This window comes from Schistocerca cancellata, chromosome 5 (genome assembly GCF_023864275.1).
Source record: "Schistocerca cancellata isolate TAMUIC-IGC-003103 chromosome 5, iqSchCanc2.1, whole genome shotgun sequence".
In the NCBI taxonomy this organism is placed as follows: domain Eukaryota; kingdom Metazoa; phylum Arthropoda; class Insecta; order Orthoptera; family Acrididae; genus Schistocerca; species Schistocerca cancellata.
The window spans coordinates 287,405,228-287,419,867 of record NC_064630.1 but is presented as its reverse complement, the minus strand read 5'-3'; the positions used below and the strand labels follow the sequence as shown (position 1 = coordinate 287,419,867).

At 42.6% G+C, this 14,640-nt stretch overlaps 1 protein-coding gene across 1 annotated transcript in view; it reads right to left on the bottom strand.

Moving 5' to 3' along the window:
• LOC126188498 (nephrin-like) overlaps positions 1–14,640 on the bottom strand; it is a gene marked incomplete at its 3' end in the record, with an annotated part of 468,003 nt that overhangs the window by 48,466 nt on the left and 404,897 nt on the right. The window contains exons 8-9 of the mRNA XM_049930102.1: positions 12,445–12,575; positions 6,874–7,033 (exon numbers count right to left, since the gene is read on the bottom strand). Of these exons, the coding sequence (XP_049786059.1) occupies positions 6,874–7,033; positions 12,445–12,575 (291 nt within the window). The remainder of the gene's footprint in view (positions 1–6,873; positions 7,034–12,444; positions 12,576–14,640) is intronic.

Genomic DNA, 14,640 nt, shown 5'->3' with positions numbered 1-14,640 from the left:
AATCTATCACTTCTCCAACACGAACGCCTGAAAACTCCCCATTTATAAGGACGCGACACTCGTCTCTGACAGTGTTCTAGCAGTCGTGGACACCAGAAGATCCTGAGGAAAATCCCAGCAGAGTGGTCGAAACGTCGATCATTTTGGAAGAAACATGACGCGGCCTAATAACCCAGAAGATTTTAACTTCATATTTTTCCGGTTCACATAGACCGCAGCGCCAGAACCGCTAGACCACCGCGGCCGGCCCACATAGACATGTGATTGTCCTTTATGAGTTAGGTGGGAAACATTGGATGATTCAAAATATTTACAAAGGAATTAAGTAGATTTTCGTCATAAACTGTGGGATTATCTTTTAGCGCTTATAGAAAGTGGAAAATGATTTTTTTCTCGGCTGAACAGGGCTCTACACATCCCTATAGCCTTTTTTAAAAGAAGTTGCATGAACGTTACAGTTCTCATATTCCCAGCGCAATCTAAAAGATAACTTCACAAACATGTGTGGAAATGTCACGTTCCTTTCGAGCAGTGGATCCCAGACTGGACACTTCTGACCGCCAAATCACTGTCTTAGTGCTCTAAAATCACAATCCTCGTCATCATCATTTTCATCAGTTGTCATTCTTGGAAAGACCACTGCTCTAGTCGGGACGGCATTGTACGCCCACTCTGAAATTTTCGTCGAGCTGTGCCAACAAAAGCATTTCCTCGGCGCGATAAAACACCAGTTGGGAACGGGAAAACAGCAAAATAAATCCTCCAGGTCTGAAGTATTTCGCTTATTTAACAGAGAAACAATTTTCTGAACGTAAATTACAGTTGAAGTTCGGCTACAAACAGCATAGGATAGGAATGAGAGGTCAGCGACTCCCCCGGTTGTTTGCCGACGGTTGTTCAACCGTGTTTATTTTCAACGGGGCTCTGCGCTCCTTTAGGGCGCCATCGTTGCTTGCGTGCCGGACCTCTCTTTAGGGCTTAATGTTTAAAGGGTCTGACCAATTCGTGAAATAGTCCCTGTGGTCGAGGACACGCTGGCCGCCGCAGCGTAATTTTAGATTCGTCGATAACAGGGAAAAATTAATAAGTCTTGCACTCAGCACGCTTCCCGCAGATAGCCAGAACTGAAATGCTGTAGGAATAATGGTAAGTAGAAGGTATTTCATTTCATCTTTACGAAAGTTATAGAATCCGTTGTGGGCAGTGTTATAAACGGAGTCGGTATTCTGATCCAGTACATTGAATGCGTTGTACGTGCTAATGTACCGCATGTTGTAAGAATTGAATGTGATTTTAAGGAGTTTTAAGTGACACCGAGGACAGAGGACATCATACGAAATGCGGCAGTATTTTACGTACCAATCAGAGATAACCGGTACCATAGCTCACAAATGGAAGTTTACAGAGACGTCATGCTAGGAAACAAATATTACTTTTAATTACATCTTGTGTAATGGCACTCTGGTTCGTAAGGTAGTCATATTTGCATGTCTTGAGTCAAAGTGAAGATAATTCGTCAACTAAGTTTAGAATACATATATTTCACGTGATGCTTGATACGATTTAGGGGTCTCGAACCTACGCTCAATAGTGTTCCCTCTCATTCCAGTTCCTCCGTTTTGCGTCTCTCACAAAACAACAGACGTGATATGGTAGGTGCCCTGATTCAATATCACATCATATTACTTTCAATCGATTAAACTCGTTTTCAAGGCACGACGTTTGCTACCCTTACGCAGCAACAACGTGGTTTTCGTTTTGTAATAACTTTTCTTTGCGTGAATTAAATATTAGTCTATCACATTCCCTGAGTTTAATTTTCGACGTTTCGATGAATGTCACTCTCAGTCATTTCCGACATAATCACTTCCTCTACAGTCGCTTCCGGCATGTATCCAAACCATGCTACTGATTTCATTATTTGGGATATACATCGAGATCATTCTAATGTTTGTTGAATATAGAAGTACATTAGGACAATAAATCACAAGAAAATGAAGCACTATCAACCGTAAGATGTAATTATTTTCCTGCTCAACTGCAAAACACATTAGATAGAAATTGGTATGTCTTGCGTATATAGTTGTCTAGAGAAGTTCACTTCACCCCTTCATCCTCCTCCACGTCACATCTTTCACCTCGATTCAGAGTAATTCACAGACTCCGATCTCCAATACACTTGGCGGCAAAGTCTTCATTATAGACACATTTTACTAAGTTTTGAAGCTCCTTTTGATCCTTTTACCTTTTTGCGATTTAAAATTGTATTGTTTTGAAAATTAACCTTATGCAAACACAATTAATCAATTAATTTTGTTATTTTTATATTTACCCAGATATGTTTCGACACCTGTGTGTCATCTTCTGTGGGAAACAATTTTATTTCTGTAAAGTACAATTTCAAATTTATAATAATTTATGTATTGTGAGCCTAAGAATTACAATATGTGTATTTTGCTTTGTTTTGGTTAGACGCTCACCTTAAAATTACATCGAGAAATGAACTGAATTATTTTACGTCGGATTTCACGCCCTTCTTCATCGTGACATGCTGCCAAAAAAACGCATAAAAAGCGATGTAATTTTAAGGTGACCGTCTAAAGAAAACAAAGCAAAATGCACATATTGTAATTCTTTGGCCTACAATATATAAGTTGTTATAAATTTGATATTTTACTTAACAGAAATAAAAATTTCACCCACAGAAGATGACACATAGGTGTCTAGATATGTATGGGTAAATACAATAAAAAAATTTATTAATTGTGTTTACATCAGGCTGATTTTTAAAACAACCCAGTTCTTACTTATGGTGTTTGCAGTCGAATATCACAAATAATAACTACAGACAGACGAATCAGTTTTAAAAAATAGCTCGACTTTAAATGTTAGTGAACAGTCAGTAGCCATAGCACCGTAATCCACAGCACGTGGGGCAAACCAAAGTCACGCCGATGGCAAGGTATGAGTACCTCGGACACCCGTTGAGGTGAAGTAACCTGCCTGAAAACACGGCTCCGTGTTCGTGCTGGAGGGAGACATGTTCTGTTAGTAAGGCAACGCACAACCCAATCGCTCACTGATGCTAACAGAATGGTTAGAGTAACGCATAACCGTAATAGTATCAAGAATATTTCGGGCACCATTTAGCATAATAGGCGAGCTTACTATACAGCAGCAGTCCATGCCATGAGTGTCGGTTTCTTGTAGAGCTCATACAACGACACGCTGCTCCATCCTCGGGATGCTATACGGCTATCCTTTTTTTTTTTTTTTTTTTTGTCATCAGTCTTCTCACTGGTTTGATGCGGCCCGCCACGAATTCATCTCCTGTGCTAACCTCTTCATCTCACAGCAGCACTTGCAACCTACGTCCTTAATTATTTGCTGGATGTAATCTAATCTCTGTTTTCCTCAGCAGTTTTTGCCCTCTACAGCTCCCTCTAGTAGCATGGAAGTCATTCCCTCATATCTTAACAGATGTCCTGTCATCATGTCCCTTCTCCTTATCATTGTTTTTCACATGTTCCTTTCCTCTCTGATTCTGCCTTGATTCTCCTCATTCCTTACCTTGTCAATCCTCCTAATTTTTAACATTCGTCTATAGCGCCACATCTCAAATGCTTCGATTCTCTTCTGCTCCGGTTTTCCCACAGTCCATGTTTCACTACCATAGAATGCTGCACTACAGACATATTGTTATCCTATCAGATACCAAATCGAGTTGTCAATGAAGACGTTGGGTAAATCATGTAACTCACGAAACTTAAACGTTAAATAGCCTTTTATTTAACGATGAATAAGACATTAGCGGTAAAAGCCATTTACTATAAACAGCTGGGAAGAGAAATAGATCGAAATATAAAGTTACCTAAGCCCACCTACTGGTAGAGTAAATGGAAAGGTTCGATTCCTTAACAAAACATTGAGGAAATCCAGTGTTTGTAGTTTTTAGTTGTTTGTGTATGATGAAAAACGAAATAGCGTATACATGAAATCCAAATTAAATTGGGTGAACCGGAATGTGGGGCCGGCCGAAGTGGCCGCGTGGTTCTGGCGCTGCAGTCTGGAACCGCGAGACCGCTACGGTCGCAGGTTCGAATCCTGCCTCGGGCATGGATGTGTGTGATGTCCTTAGGTTAGTTAGGTTTAACTAGTTCTAAGTTCTAGGGGACTAATGACCTCAGCAGTTGAGTCCCATAGTGCTCAGAGCCATTTGAACCATTTTTGAACCGGAATGTGGAGCTTCACTAACAAGGATGTGGGTTATGGTAAAAGATGTTAAATATATTTTATTTGCAAAATATCTCAGAGAATCTGAACAGATTTATCTTCAGAAATGACCCGACAGAGATTGAGTTTCGTGGTAGAAGTCCAAACGATCTTCAGCTTCTGTTGTCTCTTCTTTTAGATAGCATTGAAGGTGTGATTCCAACTATGACATCTTACAAAACTGTCAGTAATCATTATTCTCAGTCTTCGTAAATAAACTAATTTCAAAGAACGACGCTGAAAGAACGTTCTTCGCACCTAATTCAATTACTTCTTGATTACGGAAGATGTAAGATTATGTACAGTTAACGATTTAAATAAAAATAGTTTTTCGGTGTTCGAATTATCGTGCCACAGTAGCAAACGTTCACTTATGACTTACAGTACTTGTGACAGCACCTCTAGATTCTTTAAGGCAATTTAAATCCGCCCCCTGTAGTTGAGTGGTCAGCGCTACAGAATGTCAATACTAAGGGCCCGGGTTCGATTCCCGGCTGGATCGGAGATTTTCTCCTCTCACGGACTGGGTGTTGCGTTGTCCTAATCATCATCATATCATCACCACTGACGATCAAGTCGCCGAAGTGGCATCAAATCGAAAGACTTGCACACGGAGAACTGTCAACCCGACGGGAGGCCCTAGTCACACGACATTTCCATTTAACGTAATTTAATGTTAACAGAGTAGCTATGTACAGATGTTAAGCTGAGAGGACAAAATATTATTGACCAACATAAGTGAGCACTCTGGCCGCTTAGGGGCACTGTAGATGGTGCAACATTCGAACTAGGGGTCACCCTTCCACTGATGTGAGTCTTGCCAGTGAAATAAGCAGTATGTGTAGGACGATTATATGCATTTGGCGCTGGGTAATGACTGACAAACAGGCGTTACGGGATGGCATGAACATGCCCACGACCACACAGTGAATAAAGTTGGATATCGAGGCTATAAGAACTAGCGCACCGTTCGAAGCCATGAAACAAGATGCAAAAATTGTGGTTGTAACAAAATTACTCCCAACAGAGAACAGAAGAAGAGGGCCACAATTTGTCAATGATAGTCCGTTTCAAACACGACAAGGTATGCCCCTGTCAGTAAATGAAATTCGTTCTCAGCCAATTTCCGAGTGTACAGTTGGAATGTCATAGCGTTTGATGTAAATTTGAAGTCAGGTACCTCACAAAAATCCATTGGTCACAATGGTACGTAATGCGGCCTGTTTTCAATGGACGGGACAACTCACAAATTGAGCAGAAGCAGAATGGATGCGGTTAGCGTCTTCTGATGAGTCACCATAGCGGCTCTTAACCTCAAGTAGTGAAGGATGATTTCATGCCAGGGGTTGTTCTGTGAAGTTTTGGGGGTGTTGTTCTTGTCATTCAAGTTATCGTGACCATGAACCAGGATATTTATCACAACATTCTCTGTGACCAAGTATTGGCCTTTCTTCTACATTTCCACGATGAGCAAGACGTAGCCAACAGAAGAGTTCACATGGCCGCAGAGATAATTACCAGATGTTATGAACACTCGTCCACGCAGTCAAACTTTACCGCTGTCGCTAAATTGCCCACTCTTAATATCACTTTCCATCAGAAGCAGCGGATAAAACGCAGACACCAACATACCCGGAATTTGGTAGTTGTACGGGACCTAACAGCCAATGACTAACTTCAACTGGATTTGGCGTACCTGGAGAAACATGGGAACTTTCTTCATCGACGAACCGGAGTAGCACTGTGATCTTCAACTTTTGTAGTCCTGTCTTCCTCAGTTGCGTGTAATTTTACGGTATATTGATAATTTTTACTTATGGACCGTCTGACAGCAACTGAATAAAACACAATTTTAGTGCCATACGCGTTTCGCCTTTATTTTCTGCAAGGCATCATCAGTGGCAGGTTGCGTGGACAATTTCTTACATATTACGCTCCTGTTGCATTTTTGGTGTTGTTCTTCTTCTTATGATCGCTAATTTGCGGTTATTTCGACATTCCACAGCACTATGCACTGAACGCTTGTTTTAATGCCACATTCGATGTTTCTGTACGAAATCACAATGCCAGAGGTGCAAGAAGGTGCGGCACTCTGTTCAAAAATGTCCACCGGCGCCTAGGCGATGGAATCAGCGTAAGACTCGCGCCCCTAAGCTAAAAGGTACAGGGGGTGGTGTGACCACTCTACGACGTTCCCAACAAGCTCAAATGTTAAAACAAGCGTTCAGTGCATAGTGCTTTGAAATGTCGAAAAAACCGCAAATTAGCGATCATAACAAGAAGAACAACACCAAAAATGCAACAGGAGCGTAATATGTAAGAAATTGTCCACGCAACCTGCCACTAACGATGCCTTGCAGAAAATAAAGGCGAAACGCGTACGGCTCTAAAATTGTATTTTATTCAGTTGCTGTCAGACGGTCCATAAGTAAAAATTATCAATATACCGTAATAGCACTGTGATGTCTCCAGGCGGTGACTGTCTTCATTATGGGCTAATCATTATATCTATAACTTGAAGAACGGTAGATACGTGGCGTGTTAGTAGTCTCTGATAGTTATGTTGGGTTGGAAGTGAGCTGGTGACATAGAGGTACGTACATTTGACGTCCAGGTAGACGGGGTTGCTCTCGCCGTCACCCTCCTGGTTGCTAGCGACGCACGTGTAGAAGCCGGTGCGCTCCCGGTTGACGGCCTGCAGCACCAGGCTCTGGTTGCTGACCAAGGTCCCGCCGCTGGCGTTGTTATACAGTAGCTGGCCCTGTGACGAAAAACAGCGGCACGGCGTTCAAATACGCTGTTAAAACCTTATATGTTATGCGCTCTACTGTTACAATATTCTGATGAATAAGAACAAAGTCGAAATACACATCAAAATTTCTTCAGGTGATTATCTAGAGCGGATAAATATCAGGAAAGGATCATTTTTTATGCCAACAGCTGCAGAATTTTGTTTATCATGTATCGGTTTCGGTACTGACTACCTTCTTTATAGAAGATAATAATGTAAATCAGTTGGTCAAAAATACATCTCTGCCAAATATGGCAAAATCTAGTATATACATGATGAATTATCACAAAGATTGTTTCATTGAAATTTCACTGCAGCAGATGCAGACAATCGAAGTGTGGTAAAACGAACACATGTCATCTTAACATCAAACAGCTACCACAAGCTCTGTAACAACGGGACTTCTATTGTGTGCTTTGGGTTTGATGCTCCGGGCTAAATTGATGTTTCTGTACGAAATCACAATGCCAGAGGAGCAAGAAGGTGGGGCACTCTGTTCAAAAATGTCCACCGGCGCCTAGGCGATGGAATCAGCTTAAGGCTCGCGCCCCTAAGCTAAAAGGTACAGGGGGTGGTGTGACCACTCTACGACGCTCCCAACAAGCTCAAATAACGGACGTCCAATGGCGTTCACAATAAGGTTTCAAGTGAGTGCCAGCAGCAGTTGTTTATTTTGGACCTGTCTGTTGTGTTTGTCCTTTCCGTTGTATTTTATGTGCACTAAACGCTTGTGGGGGTAGTTCTTGGCAAAATGGCTGTCCCTGAGGAAGCAACTACCCAGGAAACACGTCAGAATGTACTAAAGGACCATACTAAGGTTGGAGCCAGCCCGCCCGAGTAGCCGCGCCGTCTGACGAACTGCTTCTAGAGGGGGAAGGCATGCGGATCCTCGGCACGAATCGGCCTGGTGGATTAGTGTCGAGGTGTGGAGTGCCGACCAGCCTGTGGATGTTTTCCATCTACCTCGGCGAATGCGGGCTAGTTCCCCTATTTCGCTTCAGTTACACTGTGCGGCGATTGCTACACATACACTGTCTCCACGTACGCTTACACCATAATTACTTTACGTCGCAAACATTTGGGGTTACTCTCGGCTAGTATGAGGCGTTCCCGGAGGGGGAAGAGAGCGGGGGGGGGGGGGGGGGTTCTGAACCGCATAACAACTCTGGGTTCGGTGTGGCGCGGCGGTGAGGTGACTGGACTGCTGTGGCCTGTTATGGGCTTGTGAACCACTGAGAGCTACGGCGGGACGAAGCCTCTCCGTCGTTTCTAGGTCCCGGTTTAATACATAATACACAAGATTGGAGCTGAAAACTGAGTTTCGTGTGGAGAAGTGAATCGTTTTAAGGGTGGATTAAGTTAAAAGACATCTTTGGGTAGGTATTTGCTTATCCCTGATGCTGCTATGGCCTCATTGGTGCCATCGTTTTCCAGAAAATCCGGGAAAGATATTTTTGTAGTCAGTCACAAATAATTCGTACACGACCGCGACATTGATAGGTCGTTTTCTGACTGAGCTTGTCGTAGTTATTTGGTGTTGAGATTAGGAGTGTATATGTTATCAAATTTCGAGTTTGTAAGTCTAGTACAAAGGCAATTCACTGAAACAACTATTGTGTCTATCCGTGACATTTTATAAGTGGCGTAGCCTTATTTGGCAGATTTGTACATTTGTCCAGTTGATGTATAATGTTATCTGCTGTGAAGATGATAGCCAGTACCGAAACCGGCAGAGATAAAAAAAATTGTACAGATATCGGCACAATAGGCGATTTTTTTTCAAAAGAGAAGCTAACGTAACGTAAGTCACCTTCATCATAAAGCCGTGACCCGGAACTACGCTGTCCAGAATATGCAGTCGAAGATTTATACCATGTTACACTCATTCAGACTGACTCATTCCCTTCCCACCTATACCTGGACAACATCTGGTCTGTTGGCACGCTGTTTCCACTTAATCAGCTTCAGCTAATCATGCGACTAACATCAGTTTGCTTACTCCAGCGGTATTTGTCTATGGAGAGCATATTCCTCCATCATCCATTCGCTACGCAATTTTGAGGACGCTTCCGCTGCACTATCTGTACTTCCATACGTCTTCGTCATGAAAACACAGCTCTGTACGCTGGATGGATAAAAAAAACCTGAAACTCTTTGTCAGCAGTAAGCTCTGGGTACAGCAGCCCTCCTGGCCTGCTGGCATCACTAGCTCTACTCGCGCAGTAATGACAACTCTTGGTCGACCACTGTCCTACAATCCACATTTTTTTTTGCCTCGAGACCGTCACCATTCTCTCAAAATAGTACCTCTCTTTATACCGGAACTGCGTTCTGTGTACAAATTGCCAAAGCATTTCGAAGATTCTACCTACACTACTGGCCATCAAACTTGCTACACCAAGAAGAAATGCAGATGATAAACGGGTATTCATTGGACAAATATATTATACTAGAACTGATATGTGATTACATTTTCACGGAATTTGGGTGCATAGATCCTGAGAAATCAGTACCCAGAACAACCACCTCTGGCCGTAAAAACAACCTTGATACGCCTGGGCATTGAGTCAAACAGAGCTTGGATGGCTTGTACAGGTACAACTGCCCATGCAGCTTCAACACGATACCACAGTTCATCATTAGTAGTGACTGGCGTATTGTGACGAGCCAGTTGCTCGGCCAGCATTGACCAGACGTTTCCAATTGGTTAGAGATCTGAAGAACGTGCAGTCCAGGGCAGCAGTCGAACATTTTTTGTATCCAGAAAGGTCCGTACAGAACTGGCAACATGCGGTCGTGCATTATCCAGCTGAAATGTAGGGTTTCGCAGGGATCGAATGAAGGGCAGAGCCACGGGTCATAACGCATCTGAAATGTAACGTCCACTGTTCAAAGTGCCGTCAATGTGAACAAGAGGTGACCGAGACGTGTAACTAATGAAACCCTATACCATCACGCCGGGTGATACGCCAGTATGGCAATGACGAATACACGCTTCGAATGTGCGTTCACCGCGATGTCGTCAAACAGGGATGCGACCATCATGATGCTGTAAACAGAACCTGGATTCGTCCGAAAAAATGACGTTTTGCCATTCGCGCCCCTAGGTTCGTCGTTGAGTACACCATCGCAGGCGCTCCTGTCTATGATAAAGCGTCAAGGGTAACCGCAGCCATGGTCTCCGAGCTGATAGTCCATGCTGCTGAAAACGTCGTCGAATTGTTCGTGCAGACGGTTGTTGTCTTGCAAACGTCCCCATCTGACTCAGGGATCGAAACGTGGCTGCACGATCCGTTACACCTATGCCTGTCATCTCGACTGCTCGTGATATGAGGCAGTTGGGATCCAGCAAGTCGTTCCGTATTACCCTCCTGAACCCACCGATTGCATATTCTGCTAACAGTCCTTGGAACTCGACCAACGTGAGCAGCAATGTCGCGATACGACAAACAGCAATCGCGATAGGCTAAAATCCGACCTTTATCAAAGTCGGAAGCGTGATAGTACGCATTTGTCCTCCTTACAAGAGGCATCACAACTACGTTTCACCAGGCAATACCGGTAAACTGCTGTTTGTGTATGAGAAATCGCTTGGAAACTTTCCTCATGTCAGCATGTTGTAGGTGTCGCCACCGGTGCCAACCTTGTGTGAATGCTCTGAAAAGCTAATCTTTTGCATTTCACAGCATCTTCTTCCTGTCGATTAACTTTCGCATCTGTAGCACATCTACGTTTTGCGCAATTTTAATGGCCAGTAGTGTACTAAAAAGAACTCAAGTGACTTCCTTGTGGCATTTGAATGAAACCTGTGCTAAGCCACAGTCTGATAATAAGTGTGAACCCCGTGATTCGCGTGTCTGTTTGAAGAATGAGGAACTTCGCATGTATAATACGTAACTACGACTTAATTTAGTAGCTTAGCCTGGATATTACGTCAAAGTTAACGACTGAAATTTGATGCCTGACTGCGCCCATTGGACGAGGATGTACCCCTATCTTCTGCAATGTATCTAGTTCTTTGGTGATAAATGTAGACTTCCGTTGGCTGCTGGCGTTTTTTCGATTGATCTGAGACCTCCATGTAAGTCATTAAATCCGCAATGCCTTTGTGGAAGATCAACTAGGGCAAGCTGACGACAGTTAGAATGTCTGTCTACTCTTCCGGAAGCGCCCGTGCCAGTACCTGGGCGTTCCTCAGGTCGCGGTAGGTGGATCAGCGCAAATACTACCAATGACTTGAATGTCGTTGTCAGTAGCATCTTATGCGAATTTTACTTTCTGCGGATGGCTTATCTCCTTTGATCCTCATTAGTCATCCCTCCTCTTTCTCCTTTCTTCAAGAAATAAAGCATAGGCAATACGTTTGGAACGAAGATGGATATGTTTACAGGAAGGGGGTGCGAGCTGAACCCACGACACCTGTGAAATGTACTCACCAACTGAACCTCACATTTTACGGAGAAAAAAGCACAGACACAGAAATTAATCCCGCGCGAAAATTTGGGCCATAATTCGGGCAGTGGGCAATTATTACATTCTGAAAGTACTCCTTCTAAAGTTTCGCGTTTAGCTGGTACCTGTCTCTCCGTCCACCTCGTTGCATCCTCCTAATGCCCGAGCGCCCAGTACTCACACTGAAGTGAGTGAGAGGTTTGCGAGTTATGATTTGTGACTTACTCTACCCACATTATTAACTTGCTTTGTTCGTTGTGTCAATGTGCGCGGTTACTAAACTGTGGCAGGTGCCAAAGATCTCTAGGCTTTGAAAATTTTTTTTGTTTGTATCCACAAATGAGGTGTAAATAAATGAAAGATCTTAGAATGTCTTTGAAGAAGCTGTGTAGCGCTATCTAACTATTAACAGAGTTGTTGTGGATTATTTTCTTTGGATTTTGAAGCTAGCACTGTTAAAAGTAAAGTACATATGAAAGTGACGCGCTATTCTTAAATGTGCTTGGCATGGTTATATTCTAAATTGAAAGTCATTATAGTTATTTAATAATAGTTTTCAGTTTACTAGTTTAATATGTATTGATTTTTAGGCTTTTGTATAGCTGTAGAATATCATTACGAGAATACTGCAAAAATAATACTGAACGTATATGCGTGCGAGGTTGACGTATTACATCCACATAGTATTTACTATGTTTCGCGTAGTGTAACAATAGCAATGACAAACTTAAGCCTCAAAGGAAATAAATAACGTCAACATATGCTCACAGAATCGCGTTAAGTTGTAGAATAATACGAGATGTTACTTTGAGGACAACTATGATCATTTATTTTCGTGTAATTTGAATTGTTCAACTACAACAGCGTGTTAAGTGGCTATGTGGGTACTACCGGTAAAGTCATATTGTGGGCAAGCTTAGGACACTTACATTGTGCCTCCAGGTAACCCTGTAGATCCATGGATTGGATTTGATGTTGCACTCGAAGTAGACATCCGAGCCTTCTCGGACGTAGCTCGCGTTGACAGCTCCTCCCAACTCCAGTGTTACTATAGGCACATCTGTAAAGACGGCGGCACTGCAACCACTTGGAAACAACACATAAAGAACTGCGGAATAGTGAATATGATATTAACTCTTTCACAGTTATATGGATAAAACTCAATCCTCTCTCTTAAAAGACATGTTCAAAAATGGCTCTGAGCACTATGGGACTCAACTGCTGTGGTCATAAGTCCCCTAGAACTTAGAACTACTTAAACCTAACTAACCTAAGGACAGCACACAACACCCAGCCATCACGAGGCAGAGAAAATCCCTGACCCAGCCGGGAATCGAACCCGGGAACCCGGGCGTGGGAAGTGAGAACGCTACCGCACGACCACGAGATGCGGGCAAAAGACATGTGGATTATACATTACTTCCATTATTAAATGCCGTGAAAGCACTTTAAAAGTTATCTTTTATCACAGTCACCAGAACAAGTGTACCTTAAGCTTTCGGTAATAGAACTTGAGGTACAGCTTGGAAAGACAGTATGCTTGTAGTTATTTAAAATTAAATCTGCTGATCATTTAAGAGAATTAAATATTTGTGTCCAACATTCAGATGTATAATGTGTATAGAACTCCGAAATTTCATTGATGTAACCTTAGTAAAATCCCTTAGTTTGAGAAACCATACGTAGCATCAAGGTTTTTGGTTGCTACTTTAGGTTACTAGATATCTGTCTCAGATCTATTTAGGTGAATTAAACAAGTGTCAAAGCGGAAGTCAGGCGTACTAAGGAGGAGACGTAGACTAATATTAGAATTTAGTAATGAATTAGTAGTCAGGAAAAATCAATGCACTAGGAAGTGGGATACGAAATTATAGGAAATTCTAAAATCACTTAGGGAAGTGGCAACAAAACGAATATTCACGTTGGTGTGTAGAATAGATGAGACTGGTGCCACGCATGAGACTTTCGGGAAAACATAGTCCACACAATTCTGAAGACTTCAAGAACCGACAAGTGCGAGAATTATCACACAATCAGCTTAACAACCCATGCTTCCAATCTGCTGACAAGACCAATATGCAGAAGAATGGAAAATAAAATTGAGGGTCTGTTATATGACGATCAGTTTGGCTTTAGGAAACGTAAAGGCACCAGAGTGGCAGTTCAGACGTTGAGATTGATAATGGAAGCAAGGCTAAAGGAAAATCATGACACGTTCATAGAATTTGTAAACCTGTAGAAAGCGTTAAACAATGTAAAACGTTGCAAGATGTTAGAAATCTTGAGGAAAATAAAAATAAACTATAAAGGAAGACGGGCAATGTACAATATTTGCAAGAGACGAGAGATAACAAGAAGACTAGGAACCAACGAGAAGGTTCTCGAAATAAAAATGTTGTGAGACAGGGGTGTAGTCTTTCGCCCCTAATGTTCAATTTATACATGAAAGCAACAGTGACAGAAATAAAAGAGGCCCGCATCTCGTGGTCGTGCGGTAGCGTTCTCGCTTCCCACGCCCGGGTTCCCGGGTTCGATTCCCGGCGGGGTCAGGGATTTTCTCTGACTCGTGATGGCTGGGTGTTGTGTGCTGGCCTTAGGTTAGTTAGGTTTAAGTAGTTCTAAGTTCTAGGGGACTTATGACCACAGCAGTTGAGTCCCATAGTGCTCAGAGCCATTTTTTTAGAAATAAAAGAAGGGTTCAAGAGTGATAAAATGATATGAGCGATAAGATTTGCTGACGACATTGCCATCCTCAATAAAAGAGAGGAAGAATCGTAGGATGTGTTGAATGGAGTGTACACTCTAAGGGAGTTTAGAGTAAATGGAATAAACACGAAAATAATGAGAATTAGCAGAAATGAGAACAGCGTTAAGTGAAAAATCTCTTGGAACGAGAGGATATTGGGCGTATGAACTGGCCTGCCCTTTCCCTCGACTTCAAATCTAGCGATCCTGTTTGGGATGTGTTGGAAAGACGTATTGCAACAGCGACCGTCCAAGCAACCGACAATCGCTCTGGTAGAGAAATAGAACGCGCTTACCAACCCTTCTGACCAGCATCGGAGCCGTCCTTCTTGAACATAAATCCTATAAAGAATATGGTCCAACGTTTTGCAATGCCCAGG